Source organism: Cucumis sativus, chromosome 1, assembly GCF_000004075.3.
Source record: "Cucumis sativus cultivar 9930 chromosome 1, Cucumber_9930_V3, whole genome shotgun sequence".
NCBI classification, from domain to species: domain Eukaryota; kingdom Viridiplantae; phylum Streptophyta; class Magnoliopsida; order Cucurbitales; family Cucurbitaceae; genus Cucumis; species Cucumis sativus.
In genome coordinates, this window is record NC_026655.2 from 116,027 (window position 1) to 137,570 (window position 21,544).

The 21,544-nt window shown below is 36.1% G+C and overlaps 5 protein-coding genes, 1 long non-coding RNA gene and 1 pseudogene across 9 annotated transcripts; 3 read left to right on the plus strand and 4 right to left on the minus strand.

Moving 5' to 3' along the window:
• The first annotated feature begins 172 nt into the window (after window positions 1–172).
• LOC101207574 (hypothetical protein) lies at window positions 173–1,708 on the plus strand. 2 transcript variants are annotated; one of them, XM_004137975.3, is made up of 5 exons: window positions 173–425; window positions 544–737; window positions 826–884; window positions 1,225–1,342; window positions 1,437–1,708. In XM_004137975.3, the coding sequence occupies exons 1-5, from the start codon at window positions 357–359 to the stop codon at window positions 1,513–1,515; spliced, it is 519 nt and encodes a 172-aa protein (XP_004138023.1). In that variant the 5' UTR covers window positions 173–356; the 3' UTR covers window positions 1,516–1,708. The 2 variants fall into 2 exon arrangements, with proteins under 2 accessions (XP_004138023.1, XP_011649175.1); XM_011650873.2 differs by having other exon boundaries at window positions 177–425; window positions 548–737.
• A 240-nt stretch (window positions 1,709–1,948) lies between these two features.
• LOC101207818 lies at window positions 1,949–5,910 on the minus strand (annotated as a pseudogene).
• Window positions 5,911–6,084: 174 nt separating this feature from the next.
• Window positions 6,085–7,166, minus strand: LOC101208059 (acyl carrier protein 4, chloroplastic). Its single transcript, XM_004137976.3, has 4 exons — window positions 6,895–7,166; window positions 6,723–6,797; window positions 6,529–6,651; window positions 6,085–6,438 (listed from the first exon to the last, which is right to left on the minus strand). The coding sequence occupies exons 1-4, from the start codon at window positions 6,967–6,969 to the stop codon at window positions 6,310–6,312; spliced, it is 402 nt and encodes a 133-aa protein (XP_004138024.1). The 5' UTR covers window positions 6,970–7,166; the 3' UTR covers window positions 6,085–6,309.
• A 1,106-nt stretch (window positions 7,167–8,272) lies between these two features.
• Window positions 8,273–10,085, plus strand: LOC101220423 (mitochondrial phosphate carrier protein 3, mitochondrial). Its single transcript, XM_004138198.3, has 6 exons — window positions 8,273–8,533; window positions 8,659–9,020; window positions 9,110–9,153; window positions 9,266–9,480; window positions 9,556–9,680; window positions 9,779–10,085. The coding sequence occupies exons 1-6, from the start codon at window positions 8,312–8,314 to the stop codon at window positions 9,822–9,824; spliced, it is 1,014 nt and encodes a 337-aa protein (XP_004138246.1). The 5' UTR covers window positions 8,273–8,311; the 3' UTR covers window positions 9,825–10,085.
• Window positions 9,934–15,579, minus strand: LOC101208304 (poly(A) polymerase I). Of its 3 annotated transcripts, none has more exons than XM_011651112.2 (14): window positions 15,433–15,579; window positions 15,289–15,337; window positions 15,065–15,187; window positions 14,880–14,977; window positions 14,178–14,261; window positions 13,913–14,049; window positions 13,647–13,719; window positions 13,500–13,545; window positions 13,247–13,356; window positions 13,039–13,146; window positions 12,895–12,954; window positions 11,648–11,709; window positions 10,772–11,084; window positions 9,934–10,509 (listed from the first exon to the last, which is right to left on the minus strand). In XM_011651112.2, exons 1-14 carry the CDS (start codon window positions 15,562–15,564, stop codon window positions 10,324–10,326), a joined length of 1,581 nt encoding a protein of 526 aa, XP_011649414.2. In that variant the 5' UTR covers window positions 15,565–15,579; the 3' UTR covers window positions 9,934–10,323. The 3 variants fall into 3 exon arrangements, with proteins under 3 accessions (XP_011649414.2, XP_031736296.1, XP_031736295.1); XM_031880436.1 differs by having other exon boundaries at window positions 15,289–15,372; window positions 15,433–15,575; XM_031880435.1 differs by lacking the exon at window positions 15,289–15,337 and having other exon boundaries at window positions 15,065–15,245; window positions 15,433–15,547.
• A 383-nt stretch (window positions 15,580–15,962) lies between these two features.
• LOC101208544 (transcription factor bHLH137) lies at window positions 15,963–17,791 on the plus strand. The gene is made up of 6 exons (XM_004137978.3): window positions 15,963–16,287; window positions 16,440–16,625; window positions 16,756–16,821; window positions 16,957–17,025; window positions 17,182–17,277; window positions 17,426–17,791. Exons 1-6 carry the CDS (start codon window positions 16,081–16,083, stop codon window positions 17,627–17,629), a joined length of 828 nt encoding a protein of 275 aa, XP_004138026.2. The 5' UTR covers window positions 15,963–16,080; the 3' UTR covers window positions 17,630–17,791.
• On the minus strand, window positions 16,882–17,508 carry LOC116401819. The gene is made up of 2 exons (XR_004214216.1): window positions 17,370–17,508; window positions 16,882–17,289 (listed from the first exon to the last, which is right to left on the minus strand). It is a non-coding gene; the product is annotated as an uncharacterized LOC116401819 (long non-coding RNA).
• Window positions 17,792–21,544: the final 3,753 nt, after the last annotated feature.

The following is a 21,544-nucleotide window of genomic DNA, read 5'->3' on the forward strand; positions in this document are numbered from 1 at the left end:
TTCTTTAAAGCTTTTCCATTAATTTATATCTCTTGATCGAAAATGCATGAGTTATGGTCAATATTCAAAGGTAAAAATAGGAAAGAAAATAGGGGTAAATTCAATAAAATAGAATCCGGCATGAAATAGAAATAGAAACCGGAAGAACACAGTGTTATGTTTAAAAAAGAAAAAGGGAAGACGAATTTGTTGGTGGTCGAAAATGGTAATGGATGGCAGTGTAAGTTTGAAGATAGATAGGATTGATTGTCAGCCACTCAGTTTACATTCACTATTCACTATTCTTTCATTCACCCATTCTCTCTGAGTTTCTGCTGCTCCTACACATCCTTCTCTCTCTGCTTTACTCCCCTTCAATGGCTTCCATTTCAGCTTCTTCTCTCAGTTTCCACCTTCCACCGAAGCCACATTACAAGCTTAACCAGGTTTTTCCCTTCACATTCTTCCACTTTCATTGCATTGCTCCTGTTCTACTTCCCGATCCTTTATTTATATGTATTTGTTTGTTATCAATCAATTATAATTGACTATCATTTATTTAAGGAAGACGGCGGCACTGATAGGAACTCCATGTTTTTGGACTCTGCCTCCAACCGCTTATCTTTGAAATCTTCCTTCATCTCTCCTTTACGTAAGATTCCTTCTTTAAGGAAGCAAAACTCTGTTGTTGCTGCTGCTTCTCCCAAGTTCTCCATGCGCGTCGCTTCCAAACAAGCCTATATCTGCCGTGATTGCGGGTATCACTCCTTATCTCTCCTTCCTTTCTGCATTTACATTTTCCTTTTTCTAGATCCCTGTAAACCTCTCTGTTCGACCAATATGTAGGTACATTTACAACGATAGAACTCCTTTTGACAAATTGCCTGATAAGTATTTCTGTCCTGGTAATTTGCTTCCCTCTTCTCAGGCTTGGACTATATGCACCAGTGTTTTTATAATTTCTTGTTTGTAATTCCATTCATGAATCATCCCACCTTCTTTCCAAACTTAATTTCGTACAATTCTCAAGTCTACCACTTCAAACCAGTTTCTCGAATTCTCTTCTCAATCTGACCAATTAGTTTACTGTTGACGTGGGTCGCCTTTATTTTTAACATGATTAAGTTCCTGCTATTATTTTAAACGGGAGTTTAAATAACACAACTTCTAGAAACCAACTTCAAACCACTTACATTCTGCTCCAACTCAACAAAGAAACTGAAATCTAATATTGTGCCTTGGCAGTCTGTGGTGCTCCTAAGCGACGTTTTAGACCTTACGAGCAAACTGTGAGTAAAAATGATAACGAATTTGATGTGAGGAAGGCGAGAAAGGCGCAGATCCAAAAAGATGAAGCTATTGGGTAAGACGGAAAATCAAATCACTATCTTTATAAATGATCATATATTTTAATGATTGTTTATTCAGTCCGATTGATATCACGTTCAACGGTATAGGAAGGTGCTGCCTATTGCTGCTGCACTGGGAATCGTGGCACTTGTAGGTTTATACTTGTACCTGAATAGCGCCTTCTAGATCGAGTGGCTTGCTCAATGACGGGGGATTAACACCATCATTTGTTTCACCATTTTCTTCTCGGGGCTGTTCTACGTTGATTTAGATATTATATGTATTTTTTTCCTTCCACTATCCAAAAACCCTGGCAAATTGTTTGAGCATTGCAGTATTATATATATATATATATTCAATTGTCTATTGATTATGTGTATTTGCACTCATTGGAATGGTCGGGTGCGTTGTACTAAATTGTAGGAAAATTCAAGCTCACCTACTGTTGGAAAGCTGGTTGTGTAAAACTGCTGTAGTTGCAGAACCAGGAAATGTGCTTTTAAGGATGGTCAGCGAGGCATCTGAGAAGTGAACTTTTGACCTTATGTAATTTGGGTCTTATAGATTCCAATATCAGCTAATTGTTAACATGTTATGTAGAGAAGTTTAGAGTAAGTAGTGAATTGCAAACTGGTCGTTTTTCCATTGCTAAGCATGTATGGTGTTCACTATACATTAAATTTACATCACAGAACTTGGGGTGGGGGCCTGTTATCCAGAAACGACTTGAATAGTACAAGTGACCGTTGAGGTTGAGAGAATGGGGCTTCATGAGAGTCACCTCGAATGGTTGCAAACGAAAGGACATTACCATAAACTTGACTCCAACCTGCGACCTGAGACGAGACGACAGTGGAAGAAATTCTCAATTGAATTATGGAATCCGAAATAAGGACAAATAGCAGGGTTACCTGCTTTCCCTGGAACCAAGCACCATATGGAACACTAGTGTTAAGACCCAGCTTTGTCGCCAACCTATGAACCAACAAGCGACTACCCATCAATGGAATTACTGAATCCTGATCTCCACTGGCAATAGAAAATGATCTATGAAATATGGACGTTGGCGTAGTATTGAGTATTGAGATTAAATTGCATCCACCTACCTGTAAATTAAGATTCGTATGTCCGCTTCGACAAGTGACCCAACAATGGAGATGGTTGGAATTTCCAGGTTGAGAAGCTCATAGTCCAGAACTCTGGTGTGATCAGTCATGTCAAATAACAGTAAGAAACCAGAATGAGAGAGAGTGGAGTAACAATGTAATACACAGTTGAATTACTCGCTGCAAACAGTCAACTTGTGGACTCCGACAAGACGGGCATGAAGAGCCTTTCTCACATCCTCTCGGTTAATATATTTAACGGTTTCATCTTCAATGCAAACATCTGTCCTCTCTCCCTCATGCTGCCAGATTAAGTAATCCTTAAACATCACCATTTTACTATTTGATTGATTGAAAAAGAGGAGTATTTTGTACCTGTGGGCGTGGCCTTAAGTACTTGGACTGCCAGAGCACTGAAGATATACAGACATCAAGAGTAACGTCATACTTGTCAACGAAATTACTGGTTTCTTTGTTGACTTGGGTCATCACCCTCAAACAAACCTCTGAGACTGAGTCTCTGTAGTACTCACTAACATATCGGGAATAGTTACAAGTAGCAGTGAAGAATGTGTAAGTGGAGTCTGATATTAATCCATGTGACCAAAAGAACTCTGCCCTTGAATTCAAGTCTGTCGCATACTCTAAAACCGGATTCCCTAGCTGCAATTGTGACCCACCCTTACTTTACATATAAAAAACTCTTCACCTTTTTTTTTTCACGCCACTAAAACAAAACTTACAGCAATTCCCTTCAGATTAAGTAACTTCTTCTTCTTGTCCAATTCAGTCATAAGCCTTGCCAGCTGAGGAATGTAATGACCTGGTATAATTAGGAAAAATATTCGGTCTCTTTTCTGGGTTACCTTTCCATTATAAGAGAGAGAGAGAGAGAGAGGGTAAAAGTGTGATTTTTATGTGGGTACCTGCATAACTCTCTCCTGTTAGAAATAGATCTCTATGCTTGTAATGAGGGAACTGATCAAACCACCTTCGCAAGAATATGAGATTGTCGTTTGCTGAAGTGTTTTAACAAGTAGAAAGACACTTGAATAAATATGTCTCAGTAATTTCTTAGCCAAATCAATATCTATCTTCCTTGAACAGAAGGTATGCATGAATACCTGTGGCCTCATCATCCATTGTCCCATGAGAAGCGCTATTATTAGCATAAGAGAACCCAGCTCCTGCGGGTGTTTCTAAGTATAACATGTTTGCTACTGAAATTAAGGAATTTGAACTTGCCTTTACTGATCAGCAGCTATATAACGTCCGGAATTATGAAGAAAATGGTCTAATTGATAAAGAAACAGATACCTCGGTTCCAGCTGTGTTCATTTTTCACTAAAATCTCCCCGTTTGGCCTAAATGGTCAATTTTCTGAGAAGGCCCCAACTCCCAGAGAAGAACAACCAAGACCTGCAAAAAATCACAAAAAAAGTCTTCCATAGCCATTGAACCTCGAATCACTAGTAATATGTAAGAGTGAACCGCACCTCCATTCAGCCAGAGGACCAAAGGCTTGGAAGCAGGATCAATTTCTGCTTCAACGAAGTAGTAAAATAGTGCTCTGTGCTTTTGGTCATCTACATGAAGATAACCTGAAAACTGATTAAAACCAACAGGGAGTTGCCCTGGAAGGCTAATAATCTTGTCAGAATGATCATGGGAGGAGTCGACCTCCTTGTAAATGCAAAGATGAAGAATAAGAGCAGCAATTGCCATGGTCTTCCTTGTTGAAGAAAGCATGGTTTAGATAGTGAGAGACAACTAAGGCAAGGGCCTAGAGAAAGTGGTCTGTGAAATGCTTAGTGGAGAGATAAGCAGTCTTAAATTTAAATGACCATCAGATTTGAGCCTTATTACTTGGCAGGCCTGATATAGAATAGATGTAATCCATTCTGAGACACCCAGAACATAAAAGATTGTTTTTTTTTTTTTCGAAAATGAAGAAACAAATAGAATATAAGGCTGCTTTATGGGAATTCAGATCCCTGAAAGTATTGTAATGATGGTTTCCTATCTTCTGTTCCTTGACAACAACAAAAAGTATCTTCTGGCATTCTTTTTTTTTTCTTTTACTGTTGAGTAAAGAAGGTGAGAGTGTGGCATACGATTACGTTGTAAAGTGGTTTTACAGAACCACTTTCTACTTCTCATAAATCAATTCTAGAGTTTTTTAAGACAAGTTTCAGTTCTTTCAATTAGATTTCAAATATGGTATGATTTTCTGACAGATTCTCAGAGGCTTTTGAAGAATCTTAGTAGAATTTCAGAGGTTAATTTTAGATTTTTCAGTTCAATTTGTACTATACCTGCCCTGGTCTACAGCATCAGAAAGTCATAAGTTGAATCCCAAATTTCAAAGTATTTTAAACAGCGGAATTCAGTTCTCTACAACAACCAGATAGGTTGTGAAGGATTTCAAAGCAGCGAATACGTCTGGTTTAAACTAAAGTTATATCATAAACAGCTAAAATGGTGTCCAAGAATCAAGCATGATACTGTTATATAAATGACGGAATTTGTGAAAGATTTTGTCGGTCCTTCAAATAAGATAATCCTGAAGTTTTCAATGGAAGTCAGCTTGCAACCTTGATCTTCTAGACTTATTAAACGTTTTTTTTTTTTTTTTTGTGTGTGTTTTCTTGTGGGAAAGTTCTTTTTTCCCCATGAGAGCCTACGGCTAATTATTGTCATGATTAAGTACAAACCCATATGCTTGAACCACACGTTCCCCATTACGCCTTGTCAAACCCTGGTTTTGGTTTATGAGTACTAATGTAATGGGGCCTCTGCTGCTCTCTCTCCCTCCCTGAATTTCATATCATGCCTATTTGTACTTTAAAGTAGGTGACTACAAAGTTTGCATTTTTTTTCTCTTCTTTTTCATTTTCTTCTTCTATTAAGCATAAGAAGCAAAGGAGCTGAAGGATCCAAATGAAATCATCTTAAGTATAAAACAGCAAAACTCATTGATCCAAATGAAACCATCTTTGGATTTTCTTCTCTCTCTCTCTCTCTCTCTTGTGAAGTATGGATTGTATGGATGGAGAGCTTACAAGTTACAATATGTGGGCCTTTGGACCACTGTTGAAAAGGTGCAAGTGTGTGAGCGCAGAGCCAGTGGGGTTTCGCTGCTTTGCATAAATTATGGCGGTATCTAAATAAAGCAACAAAACCATAACATAAAGAGATGACAGGTATCATTTTCATAACCATGCTTCTCATTATGCAACTCACTTAACTTATATGCGTTTGTTCTTAAAACAGAAACATTAATTTCCCCAGCATTTGAACTTTAGAAATTGAGTTTTCATATCTACAATCACTCTGTGCTGAAGTGATAGTGTGTCTTGTTACCTGAGGCTAACTACTTTGGTCTTCAAAAACAAACCCTCCATTAAATTGGGTTACTTGTGTTCTCAGATGGAGCCCACTTAATCATAAATTATAATTAGTATAAAAGTAGTTTTGAAAACCCATCTCTTTCCATTGGTTTTTTCTCCCTTCCCTTTTCGAGGGAAAAAAGTTCGAGAGCTTTATTTTTAAAAAGAAACTGAATGGCTAATAGTACTATCTACTGTAGTTTCGTCTCCACTGGAATCACTGAAATAGACTGATCGATCCTCTCCTCGTTTAGAGAACAGAAAACAACACAACACTACAATTCATATTACATTTTAAATTTTGTAGCTAACAAGTTACGTTGATGGAGTAGAAGTACATTAATTTGCTTAAAAAAATCATTTGAGGAAAAAAAGAACATTCTAATCCTATTTGCTCAACCCAACCCCAACCAAACTCTTGTCATCTGCCTCTTGGAATAATACAACTTCAACATAATACTAAAAGCAAAGCTATATATAGTCTTTTAAGATTGCTGTTTAACAACAAGGTTCTCAATCAAATCGGCAGCTTCTTGCACTGTGGTTATGTTCTGAGCGTTATCCTCTTCGATATTGATGCTAAATTCTTCCTCTAAGGTCATAATAATCTCCACCTGTGTGGCCATTCCGACACACACACACATATATATATTCAAGCAATGAACAGAATGGTAGTTAAATTAAGTAAGGATAAGAGGACGTACTGTGTCGAGGGAATCAGCACCAAGAGCCGCGAACTTAGATTCGGGGGTGAGCTCTGAGGTTTCAGGCAAGGCCAATTGTTTCCTCACAATTGAACACACTTTGTCAAGTGTCTCTGGTTTTGCCTGTTCATACACTTAATTAGTTTGAAACTCAAATTCACAAATTAGTTTAGAGACACTTCGAGTTAAATTACCGCACAAGAGACACGAAAGTGGAAAGCATTATTATTGTTGAGAAATCCCCGGCCGAGCAAGCTTCTTCTGAGAAGCTGCAAGCAGCAGCATACAGTTAATTAATGATATATAAAGAACCATTTTAGGCTACAGAATTGTATATACAATAGATAGATAGGATAGAAAGAACACCTGATTGTGGTTCATTTTGTTAGCTTGGTTGATAGGCATGCAGAATCTGAGGGAAGTAGCTGAAAAAGAAGCCATTACCACTGAATAATGAGGGTGTAGTTACGTTTGTATAATAAACTTCAAAACCCCAGAAACATGGAGGATAGGAAGATGAAGAAGGGATTGGATTAAGTAGTTTTACTGGTTTTGATGAGTGGTGGACATTGCTTCTCCCTCCATATTATCCATTTTTATCAAATCCTATCTACATGCCCGATTTCCTTACCCAAATTCTTTCAACCAACTTTTTAAAAACACTTTTCTTACAAATATATATATATAAACATTTTTCAAACTATATTAAGAACTTGTCTGCTCCACAAACTATATTATTGGTTCTACAGTCTAAAATGTAACACTAAAATCTAGTAGACCCAACAAAATTTAAATACCCAAATCAAACCTTTTATATTGTGAAAGATGGCATTACAATCCACAATTAAGTTGGTTGCTTCACATGCATCATAACTTGTTTGCCCATATTCCACATGTGTCATTTACATACAATTGAGAGTCCAAATTTATACACAACTGGCTAATTATATGCATTTTTTCCCCCACGCCTGAGCTTTAATAAATAGTTCGTATGTAAGTATTAATTAAATAATCAATTAGATATTGAGTAAGAAATATTAAAAATGATTTTACTTTGGTCAAATGCGATTAGATTAGTTAGTGATTGATTAAATATTAGTTATGCATATTTTAACTTAAGGATCGGAATGTGATTATCGTATTAATCTGCGTCAGTTTATGAATGGGCATTGATCACGTCGTAGTCATACATAAATCAATATCCCAAATCTAATATATATAAATACCAAATTACTAAAAGGATCTGTGATAAATATAAATAAAGTACTTATTTTCTTTTCTTTTTAATTAACGAACATTCTTTTTGTTTCAATGAGTTGCATATAAAATTATTTAATTCATAAAAATATATACAATAATAAAACTATAGATATAGACTCGTGATTCTTTTTTCTTTGTAAAAATAGAATAATTTTTTTTCCCTAAGAAATCACCACATGGCAGAGCCAAAGTTTTTTATATATGTACACAAAAAAGAAAGTATAAATCCAAGATTTAAGGTACTTGCGTTTAGGCTTGTGGGATGTCCAGAAGCCTAACACCCAATGCCTATGGAGATGGCGCAAAACAGGGAAAGCCCTCTGACATTCTCAACTTATTTGTTAAATAAAACTTTCCACTGCCATTGATTATATAAACTCGCTTTTGTGTCCCTAAAATCAAAATAATTGCACAGACTCTAATTTTAGAGCCGTAAGATTCATATTTAATATACATATATTGTCTTCGTGAAAGAGATCAGTAGAGAAAAGATCAAGAGGATAGGAATAATAAAGAACTAATAATGGGTGTGTCAAAAGATTGGCAACGACAATCTCTGGTGCCAAGCTTTGTGTATTCCCAAACACAAACAGCGGTTAAGAGCTTCCCAATTGAAGCTCCGAAAGAGAAGATAAAGATGTACTCACCGGCATTCTATGCAGCATGCACAACCGGGGGCATTTTGAGCTGTGGACTCACCCACATGTCTGTCACCCCTCTCGATCTCGTCAAGTGCAATATGCAGGTAGCAACCTCATTCATTGCATGCCTAAATGAAGGATAACAAAAATGAGGTTTACGAGTAGAATCCTGTGATATAAACAAACATTATTATGTTGTATACTTTAAAAGCAATTATTATTATTATAGATCGATCCAGCAAAGTACAAGAATATCTCGTCTGGTTTTGGAATTCTGCTAAAGGAGCAGGGAGTGAAAGGGTTCTTCCGGGGATGGGTGCCAACGTTGCTTGGTTACAGTGCTCAGGGTGCCTGCAAGTTTGGATTTTACGAATTCTTCAAGAAGTACTATTCTGATATGGTTGGAGCAGAGAATGCAGTCAAGTACAAAACTTTCATATACCTTGCTGGCTCAGCATCTGCAGAAGTGATTGCGGATATTGCTCTCTGCCCCATGGAGGCCGTCAAAGTTCGTGTCCAAACTCAACCTGGTTTTGCTCGAGGTTTGTCAGATGGGCTTCCAAAGTTTGTCAAGTCTGAGGGCCCTCTTGGGTATGATACGAATGCACCGTTAACCATATGCTTTTTTCTTCCTCCTAATGAGTAATAACTTCAAAGTCTCTGCTTCTCTTCCTTCACAGGCTCTACAAAGGTCTGGTTCCTCTTTGGGGTCGTCAGATTCCATGTAAGTTAAAAGCATAAAAATCCCATGTTTAAGCTTATGTACGGTATTGAAAATGTGAAAAATAATACAGGACAGCAATTTTAAGAGATATAAATTGGGTGAGCTTTTGCAGATACCATGATGAAATTTGCTTCTTTCGAAACAATTGTTGAGATGCTCTACAAGTATGCCATCCCAAGGCCAAAAGAACAGTGTACCAAATCTCTGCAACTTGGAGTAAGCTTTGCCGGGGGGTATGTGGCCGGCGTCCTTTGTGCTGTGGTCTCACACCCAGCTGACAATCTTGTCTCTTTTCTAAACAATGCAAAGGGTGCAACTGCCGGGGATGTAAGTTTGGTGCCTAACCTAACTTAAGATGTACGTCTTCATGTAGATTTCTGATTCTGTACTTTGATTTTGCAGGCTGTCAGGCAGCTAGGTTTATGGGGTCTTTTCACTCGTGGCCTTCCACTTCGGATTGTTATGATTGGAACTCTTACCGGGTCTCAATGGGGAATATATGACGCATTCAAAGTTTTCGTTGGACTGTACGTATTTTTACTTGATCCTTCGTGCACCTTTCTCAGCTCCACAGTGGCATCTAACTTTTCAATACTTTATAAATATGATTTGCTTGATCTTGTAGGCCAACAACAGGTGGGGCTACACCTGCTCCTGCAGCTAGCAAGTAAAGATGTGAGACGGTTTGCGTCCCATATTTGCCAAAAGAAAATGCGGATGGTTGTAGCGCCAAGACTTGGACATTATTCTAATTCTACTTAGGATCATAAAAAGTTGAGATTTTTTTAAGCCAAAGAATCACTTCCTGTAGGATATGCTGTGCATTCGTTTGCCACTTTTGCATATCTCCTTTTTCTTCTGTATTGTATTCCTAGATACAGGCTTAAAGATTAAAAGAGAATAAAATAATATACCATTTTTCAGATGATCAACCCCCGAGTGAATCAACAACTTTTAGATGAAAAATAATCTCTTGATTATATGCGAACTATTTCCAGGTAACTTTTTGAACTTCTAGAAGATTCTATACACGATCCAATGAATCAGACCTCTAGCTAGCAAACAAAAAGTAGTTGAAGCTTAAGATGTCCGTTACATGGAGTAAAGGACCCAAATATCGCCGTTTAGTAATTAATTATCTTGAAACTATATTCTTGGGTATGACTGAGACTAAAGAGGATAGACAGTGTCGAACACAATCCTTGCAAAGACATGACGAAGTTCTAGCAGGTTTCCAAGAGCCAGACACTCGTAATTAATCTTTCCTCGCTTTGGAACAAATCCTCTCTCTGCACCCTCTACAACGCACTCAAAAATTTTGCATACCTTCAAGTACACCACCAAGGGGATAAAAACCTGCAAAGTGAAATGTTTAGCATGTGATTGCACAAGAAATATAAAAAATTAATAATAAGAAGAAGAAGAAGAAAAATCAGTCACACGCGCATGCACTAGGTAATTAATTATATCGGGCTCCAAGCAAAATTGCTTAACAGCAAATTGTATCTCATGTCAAAAAAAACTTATCTCATAATTTCTATTCCAGCAGAAAAAGTAGATAATTGGCACCCTTTTAATCTTGAAAAGTAAAAGAGAGATCGAAAGGAAGAAAAATTACAAGATCCGAGGCTGGTGCTTGGGGATACGTTTCCAGGGCTAGAGACACAAAATGCTCGTCGGTCATTTTATGAAGTGCAGCCTTAACAAATGTAGTGAGATCCATAACCTCATCAATCAAAGCTTGAACCTCCAGATTCTCAGGTTCTAACAATTCGCAAAAGTTTGCATTATGTGCTCTATTGATGCTCTTAGCAATGCTGATTGCTTCCATCATATTTCCACCATTGTGGACTGCAAGGCCAAATGCTGCAACCACTAAAGGACTCCTAGGCTGGTCAGACAGGGCAACATGCAATGCTAATACTGCAACCCTGTAAGAGAGAACGGTTTGAGACCGCTTCACCTCAAGAGAGAAACCAAAAATATGACTCTCCAAGTGAATAAGGTCAATCTAATTATTAAAAAAGGCGTTAGTCATTAAGATCCAAACCGAGATCTTATGTCTAATCACCTCCAATAACTCCATCATCCTGATGGCAGCTTTGAAATTCAGCCAATAACTCAAGGAGAAAAAATAGTTCAGCTAGCCTCTAAGATAACTTAGAGATGTAGGTTCAATTTCAATAACTTGCTCTTTTATATATAAGAAATAACTTTCCTTGAGAAAAAAATGAAAGCACACCGCTAGTCATCATTTACATTGATACATTCAAATTTTTATGAATAGAACACGACTGGTCTTCATTTACATTGATACATTCAAATTTTTATGAATAGAACACGACTAGTCTACTCCACTGTGAGTCTGTGACGATGTTGAACCCTGACGATAATTACAGGCAGCATCACAGAAACAGTAGAATGGTAACTTTGGTTATAGACAGCATCATAGCCACAGTAGAATAGTAGTTTTGGTTATCAATAACAATCTTACCATAAACTACTGTGACAAGGCCTATTGGGAGCCAAAAGTTTGTCCAAGCTTGAAAAGAGGGACTGCATTTGTACTAACCAGGTTAGTAATAACAAGTAATTGTCATTGAACAATTGTGTCCTTAATCATAATCAGGTAGGAAAGTCATCAAATTGGTAAATCTGATGGCTTAACTTGATATGAAAATTCAGCATACATCACCAAGGGATTTATACTTCGTATATTCCAGAATGATTTTACTTCGTATACTCCAGAATAATTTCAAAGGACATGGAAAAAAGAATATACCGAAAGCGCCTTCGTGATAATTTATTCTTGAGCTATTTAAGACTCAAGGAAGTAAGGACTGGGGAGAAAACAAAACTAAGAAATTCAAAAAGTTTAAATCTATCACTAACTTTTTTATTCAAAAAGTAAATGTACAACTAACCATTTAAAGGAGCAAACCATGATTAACTTTTGGAAAAATCACCTTTTTAGTCCTCAAGCTTAGAATAATGTGTTTGATCCGTGGGATTTAAAAATGTACTTGTTTAGTTCCAAATTTTATAAAAATAGGTTTATTTGTTTCATTTGTTGTCAAATGTAACCTTTTAGTTCTTGAGCTTTTAAAAATAGGTTTAAAAGGTCCTTGAATTTTTTTTGTTTGATTGTTAAAAAATATGATATTTAAATTAGAAAAAAATAGTTTTAGAGAGAACGTGATTATTAAAAATTATTCAGAAAGGACATGTTTTTCGAAATTCTTCTTCTAATTTAAAATGTCATATAATCACTTAGAATAAAAGTATAAAGTTATTTGAGGGGCTTTCTAAACCTATTTATAAAAACTCAGTGGCTAAAAAGGTACATTTTGAAACTCAAATAACAAATTGGTCTATTCTTATAAACATGGAGATTAAAAAGGTACAATTTTAAAACACAGGGACCAAATGCACGTGTTCTCCAAAACTTGGGAACAAAAACGGTACTTTTTCCCTAATTTTTCCATCCACAGTTCTTATAACAAAATTTGTGGAAAACGAGCCACGTTGTGTTGCATATGTATATGTAGCTCTTCTTCCATACAGTATACCAAAAATATCGCATGCAATGTTTCATGAGATCAGTAAACTACCGTGTCTTATATAGTACCAAGTGAAAAATAGGTTAGGCCTTCCACCTATAATAGGAAAAATTGAAAGAAAAATAAATTCTGATAAGGACCGAAAGACAGTAACAGTAAGGAATAGGTAAGAGACAATTACCAAAAGCATATTCGACCCCTTGTCAGACCTCCGGAAACCATTGCGGATAAAATATGCTGCCTACAATATTGAACTATCTCACTTGTTGGTGACCCAGTGGCCATAAGGCCCATAAATAAGGAAAAAAGTCAAGTGTCAATTTACCTGAATTGGAAGAAGTATTTCTAGAAGTCCATATTTCCATAACAACCTCAAAGAAGCCTCAGCAGAACCATAAGACAACAAATAGTTCATTTCCATTTGAAGCCTTGCCTGATAATTTAATGAAAGAAAATTGATTCGAATAATTATTCAAGAATATTAAAAAAGCCAAGGAAACATTATGAAGGAAATATCACAGTAATGTAAAAACCTTATTGAGAGTAAACACAAGGCAGGACAAATTTTTAATAGATCCAGCAATATCCTTGGAAAAGTGGAACTGTAAACGAGCCGCAAATCTGATTGCTCGAAAAATTCGAGCTGTCAAACTAGGAGTCAGGACTTGGGACTATTACTGTCTTGGTAAACACGTGCTGCTTAAACTCACTTGGATTTCTCACCTAGACATTCAGGTCTATGGTATAATCAACATACAATAAGAAAGTTCGCAAATGAAAACTCACCAAAATCCTCTTGAAAGGAAGTGCAGGCAGGAACCACCGTTCGTACCTTTGCCCCCAAAAGGTTGTACAAAATTAGTTCACAGTGAAATATCGTGTGCACTTTTATTTACCTATTTAAATAAAAACTTGAGAGAAATGTAACCATACTTTAGCTTTTCTTATATCCTCCATTCCTCCCAAGTAGTCGTATACAACGTTGTTGTATGGATCATACATCAGCCTGCAAAAGTTGAATATTAATTGAGAATCGAAGGGTGAAAGCCATTTCTTTTATTTTCCTTTTGTGTATGTGCTTGGAGGACACAATAATTTTAAATTTTCATTTACCATAAAACTACTAGGTAACAAATATTAGAAGTTGTATCACAGAGATGTGAATTTGTATTCTCAAGATGTAAGATCTCATAAATCACCCATTAATGGTAAAGTCACGTTGCAAGCAATTCTTCCAACGGACAAAATCTATCTCTTCACAGTTCATGGGCTTTTCAATAGCAGCAGAGGTCAACTGTCTATCAAATGGCCTATTGGAAGTGCTAAAACTTGACACCTGATATTTTAAAGAAAGTAAAAGATTGATATTAAAAGCATGAAATCATAAAATACCAAATTGATGTAATACACACCAGAAACAATTATATGAGGTCAAATCATTTACTGATAGGAAGAGAATCAAACCTCAACAATGGTACCATCGATGTGCACATGGCATATAGGAAACCTCCTCCCGACTATTTCACACCATAAAAATATTCTTGAAACCTTTAAATGGTAAGGAACAATATATATTAAAATGAGCGGTCAAACTTTTAATTATATTTATAAACTACTTACAAGTAAAAATTGAGCAAAAAAGGCAAAAAAACTTAAAGCTTCACGGTGTCAGTAGTCCCTATTGAACCTGAAACTTACAACGTATATTTATCTAGCTTCGACCTCAATAAAAGGATGCAAGATATCTGAGGCCTTTTTCCATGAAGATTAACGTAATTCACATTCTAACTTTTGCCAAACATAAAGGATATATTCGATATCCAACTCATAATCTCCTTCGTCATATTCTACAGATTACAGCAAAACACAATTATCCATTCCGGCTTACAGACATGAAATGAGAAGTGTCTCGTAAGGATCGATGGTAGAAACGTCAACTCGCAATTCTGATTATAAAAAGTATTGTTTTTTAATCTAACAGTTAAAAATGGAGTTTTACCTCTCCTGTTTTCCTTCTGCCTGGGTTTCCTTTCTGTTCTTCTCTAGTTGTCAAATGTATATATGTATCTCCTCATTACTAGACGTATTTATGTCAGCTAATAAAGTTCCCTCGATATCTACTTAAGTAAAATATTTGCATTTCGGAGGAGATAGGTAGAGACAAACCTCCTTCAGCTGAGCTGAAGTTATTATGTCAAAATCCTTTGGTACCCTGTTCAATATTAGGTCGCGGACACAACCTCCTACCAGGTACACTTCATAACCTAGAACGAGAAGTAATAATGACATGGTTAACTACACAAGTTAGAAAATAGTAAAATGAAGGAAGAAGGCGTCAAAGGTAGGTTTACCTGTTTTCTTGAGCCCGTTAAGAACTTTTCTGGTAGGTATGGGAATCATGGAGGTAGCGATGCCAAGGTGGTTGGAAGAAAACCTCTTCCAGTTGCGCAGCTTAGAATCATCGTCATTGAATTCTTGAGCAACAAAAGAAAATAACAAGAGAAAGAAGAAGGTAAGAGAGGCCGTGGTTACCTGTAATCATAAACGAGAAGAAGGTAGTAAAGAAGTTCAAAACCTGGAAAATGGGTTGGGAGAGGCAGAGATTTGGACACATAAGCGTCTGCCTGTGGCAGTGTAATGGGAAGCAGGGGTAAGGTGCCTGAATGGAATGAGAGTAAGGAAGGGAAAGTTTAGGAAATGGAAATGGAAGCAAAAATACCTTGGGGACGAAACGGAAGAGTGGTATGTGAAGATGGACATAGGGTCTGTAAGTGGAAGAAGACAAGCCAGGTAATACCGATATCGCCATGGAGCGAGGAGGAAGAAGCTGTGAAAGTTGATATTTAACCATTAAATTTTAATTAATGAAATATATAGCAACATTTTAAAATAATTATAAATATAACAGATCATGTTGTAAAGATTAGTTTATCACCTATGAGTCTGTTAGATAGTTTTGTTATATTTATAATTTTTTTAAATGTTGTTATATTTTTAATTATTATTTTTCAAGTTAAACATAGGAGGCCTCTCTCCTTTTCATCCACCGGATGGGCTGTACCTCAATTGGGCCGACTAACTCAAGCCTAATAGGTGCAAGTCTAGTCTACAAATAGTTTTCTTTTGACCAAAAAAAAATAGTTAATAATTTCTCCATAAAGTTGGTGTATGATTGAAGAGAGTACGTGTAAGTAATAGAAGTGGAGTTCAACTTGATTGCCGTTTTTATCCTTATGTATATAAATTAAACCAAGCTGAGGTTTGAGGTTTGTTCGGAGAGTAGTATATAGTTGTAGTTGTAGCTATTACACACACTGAAGAAGAAGAATATATAATCTTGACTCCCTTGCTGGCCTTTGCTCAAAAAATGAATAGTAATGCGTGTGGTTGGGAATTATTAGAAGAAACGGCGCCAAACTTACAAACACCCCATAATTATTATCACCACCTTCTTCCACCTCAATTCCAATCAGCAGCTGCTTCTTCCTCAAATTATCAAACTCCCCAGCACCACCACTCCCTCGCGCCTGATCATCACATATATATGCCTTCTTCCCATTCCCACCCTCCATCTGTACGTACTTACTATTTCTTATTCTCTTATATATATATTAATTATTCAACCCTTTTCAGTTTTATATTGTTGAGATTTTATTGATAATATTAGTTCATTTCCCTGATATATATATATATGGTTTGTAATTCAATTAATGTATATGTATACAGGCCGAGGAGGAGGACCCAAATGGAAGTAAGGGGGGCGAGTGCAAGAGGAGATGTTACAACCGAGCAAAAGCAGGAGGAAGATCAGGCTGCAAGAAGAAGATGATGATCAAAACTCAACATGACCCTGCTGACCATGTGAGAGCAAGGAGGGGCCAGGCCACAGACAGTCACAGCCTTGCAGAGAGGGTAATTGAACTTAATTTAATATAATATAAACACGTACCACACCCTTCCACCTTCTTCCTCATCTCTCTCTCTCATCTCTACCTCTACTTTTACTAGAAACTAAAATCATTATTGGAGTTTAATTTGTCAGGTCAGAAGACAGAAAATCAGCCAAAGGATGAAGGTTTTGCAAACCCTTGTTCCTGGCTGCCACAAGGTAACCACCTAATGCTACCACTATTAAAATTTTCCTCATTCTCTCTTTACGTTCCAACAATACATAATATTCCATTTTTATTATAAATTTCAATCTCTGATCCCTATAGCTAATTGATTTCAATATTACATATAGGTAACTGGGAAGGCCTTAATGCTGGATGAAATTATTAACTATGTTCAGTCCCTGCAAAATCAAGTTGAGGTACATAACCCCAATTCCTAATCATACCCATTTCACTCATTTAATTTTATTTATTTACTTCAAGTACTGGCCGGTACATACAAAAGTTTGTTGAATTTTGTTATTATTCCTCCTCACGAATTAATCATTAGTTACTCTCTCTGTATGTGTACTTAGTTCCTTTCCATGAAGCTTGCTTCTCTTGACCCCGTCCTCCACGACTTTGGAATGGATTTTCCAGAAGTGTTGCTCGTCGGTACACCAGCCTCTGAGGTGCTGCTCTCTCTAAACAATTACATTATTTTTTATTAATTATCAATTATATATATTAGAGAGATCAGTATACACATTTAATTAACAGTTACCTGAAGAAGAAGAAGAAGAAAAAACTAAGTTAATTGAATTGAATTTGTTGCTTCAGATATTGAATGGGAATGGCATGGTGTCACACTCAGAGCATGCAGAATTAGCATACAATAATATGGCACCAATATACAACACATTTCAGGCTACAGGAGGCGGAGGTGGTGGTAGCCCGATCTTAACGCCCGGAAACAGCAGCTTTATCAATCCATCTCCACTTTTCCTTGACCATGGGAATACTTCTCAGCTACATCTCTCATGATTTCCTTATTTACACACAAAACAGAAAGAGATCAAAGACATCATATATAATTATTAATTAAATTTGAGTGGAGAGAGAACAGTGGATATGGTTCTATATATATGTATTTACATATCAACGACTGAACTCTCTTGATCTATAAATTCATATATACTTTATATATATACGTCCCATTAATTAACTATTGCGTGAATATGTGCAAGTCTTATCACTCCGTGAATCAGTGGGTATACATTACACCTCTGCAATAGTAAGCCAACTCTTGTGGAGTTGGGAAAAAGTACTGTTGTGGGACTGCAGTTTAATTTTTGTTTGTAAACAAATCGTAAATCATATATATTTATATATCGGTGGTTTTAATTGGCAACAATTTTCTTCTCTTAGTTTGGCTACTCATATATTGTCCAGGAATATAACAATGGGAAAGGATCGATATAGTATATGCATATCTGAATACAGGTGAATAATAATTATTGAACAAATATATTATATTGCATACCAGCTTACGATGAGAATGAAATGCAATAGAGAACGTAAAAAAAGTGAGAAGGATGTACCTACTTTATGCATCTCTCACTCTCGTCGTTCATATTAAGAAAGAATTAAAATACTTAAATTAAACATTAAATGAAATAAGAACTATATGATTATATTGAGGAATTTATTGGTGGGATGCACTGTTTTCCTGAGACGATGTACAAAGTGTTTTCTAAAAGTGAAGGAAGAAAGCAAAAGATAGAGGGATGCAATGGAGTTATGGCCGGGAGATAAAGAGAGAGAAGAAAAGAAAAGACTCTAGAGTACTCTAGTTAACCAAAATGTATATCTTATTCCAAAATCAGCAGAAAAATGATATCTGCAGTATGCATATAATTCAGTAACGTAAAGGCATATCGATGGAGGAATGCAGAAACTTGGTTGTGTTTTTTGGGTATAAAGTAATGAATCTAATGTAGTAGACACTGTGTACAAACTGTAGGTGAAATGACGTTAAGGGTAACACAATTCACTGTTTTGGGTATGGCCTCTGGGTGTATTCACACATTACATATATATATTACTTAAAATAGTATGTACTATTAATTAATGCCTTCGTTCATGTATGGTCAACTTGAATTGTTTTTTATTATTACTCAAATCGAACTAGCTGACATATGTTCTAAGTTGAAAAAATGTTCGCATTAACCATGGATTTAATTGTAGAACTTCATTAACAGAAGGATATATATATATATATACGCACATGGTGTGGGAAAGGTGTGTCATAGACAAACAAAAAGATGAACACCAATTGAAGACGACAAAATATTTAGGTTTTATTATTTGATGTATTCAGTCAGGTAATAGAGTTTGATAGAGCCGAGGCATGGAGGCGGTGGGTGATGGGTAATCCACCAATGTCAGGAGGGAAAGACAATAAAGACAAATTAGACCACACGTATATAATTGTAAGTGGTAACAGTGAATTAATAATGCCTTTTTTATTTTGTTGTAGTTGAGCTGATGGATCACTCGTACACACCCACGTGTTCTCAAACCATGCATGGAGTAGAACTCACTTGGCATTCTTATTTTTATTGTTTAAAAATTGGTTCATCATCATCCTCCAAAAACTTATCAAAACACTGTCCACTCTCTCTCTCTCTCGGGGGTTCCTTCAATTTTAGCAAAAGCATTTTCTGATTAGACAACTCCCCCAAAAGCTGGGCCTTTTTCTGTGATTAGACTTGTGTACTCAAACTTCATTCCATTTCCCACCACCATTAAATTACACACCAATTTCCCTTGCCACGCCTACCCTTAATTGATACCTCCCCTTACAAAGCAAAAAAGGAAAAGAAAACAAAAAAGAAGGCTCCTCGATCTCCATTGTGGTTCACATGGATTTAACCCACTCCATTCAAAATCAAACTCACCTTTTCTGAGAGTTAAATTTCAGCTCTATAAGACTAGAGGCAGAGGCCCAGAGCAACGTGTATGTATACCCAACGCTCATTTTATGTTTAATGCACCCCATAAAATGATAGGTTTTTATCTTCTTTTTTTCTTTTAAGTGCAGTATAACAGTACTTACTTCCACAAACAACTAGCTAATGCAACGTGTGAAATTGAGACCCTAGTCTCGTTTCATTATTCCAATTCCTAGAAACTTCGCCTGCCCTTAATTAACAAAACCAATAAGGCCAACTTCTCTTGTACGTATTGACTTTATTTTTTTGCATGCATAACGATTGGACTTGGCATTACTGATATAATACGTGGTGGTTGGATATGCATATGCCCATATGGGCCACTCTTCCCAATCACTGTATATACAGACACATCCACTTACAGGTGGCCAAAAAGCTTCTTATTGGACCAATATTCTAAACTTACGTGTCATCATCATATCTAATCCAATTATCCAACACTAATAATTCTTCTTCTTTCACAATTTTAATTATTTAATCTATCATATTTCTTTCCTAAACTATCCTCAAAATTATTATCCTTCTTTAGCAAGTGCACGAGAGTTTACAGGATACTTTTAGGCAAATTGACCTCTAATCTCTAATTACTTCCTGTTTGTAAATATTTATTACATCTAAGTTTATTATTTTAATTAGGATATGTCTGACTAGTTTAACTATGACAGTATAAATTAGATGTCTTACAATCTTTCATAAGTTTACTATTCAACTGAAGGGATTCAACTCAAATTACTTGGCCCAATTACCAGCATGGACTAACTGGCCGTATATCCACTCGAAACCACACCACTTTCTCCCCATTCCAGACACCTCCAAAGAATATATATCTTCTGTGGCCTTTATCAACATTCTAAGCCTTCTCATTATTTGGGGTTTTAAAGTACGCTGTAGCTAATATAGTAGGTGATGTGGAATAATATAACATTAGACTGGCAATATAAATGAGCTTTCTAAATCTACATATGTGCCAGTTATTAAGTGAATTGTAACAGATACGTGAGTTTTATTATTGAACCCTCTTAAAATCATGTTTGCGTCTTATGGAGCCTTTTGAGTGGTCTTCAATCCTGTAAATATCGAATGCTGATATGAATGGTGATGTTCCATATAGACTAATTACAATATTGAATGTATCAAAGTTTAACCAATAATTCATTCTTCACTTACAATAATGGATAGGGTCGGTTCATCCTCAATTCCATATGTCACATGTTAGGACAAGAGATGAATAACCATTTGGGGTATTGAATATCAACGTTTTCTCGATTGAACCGAACAATAGGGTATTGAACCCAACACTTTGAAAATCTCATGTGATTTAGTTAATATCACATCTTTATTGTATTTCCATTTGTTTTAATTTGACAAGGTATGGTAACCACCGTTAATAACTTTTTTAAAATGTGGTTGGAAATTAGTTGTTGGATGATAGGAAAGATAGTTAATGTTTTATTTTAACTTTTTGATATTTTCATTAATTAGGATAGAATCTCTACAAGACTATATTATGTTTTTATAGTCTTAATTTTTCTTTCACTTGTATCTTTGATCTAATAGGTATCTAATTATAATTTTCTCTTGATTGTCTAAATGAATATAAGAAGGGGTTAGTTTTTTGTTTCGAAGGTTGTTTCTACGTTAATAGCTTGGATATTTGATGGAAGATTAGAATTAGCTTATCAAATGCTCCCTAGATGCAATGGATGGAAGTTGAGTGTATGAACTAAGTTTAAAGATACATCCTCTTCTCTTTGATTTCAGTGGAGTGAAGGAAGGCTATATGGTTTTGTACTGTGCTAGAGGGTAGGGTCGACCATGAGCAAGACGTGCCTCGTTAGCTATTTTGCACGACTCGACTTGGTGTGTGATCAAAGGTAAACACATTGATTAGGACCTTGGGCCTTGAATCGAGTTAACCCTTAGCCCAAAATAAATTAGGTAATGA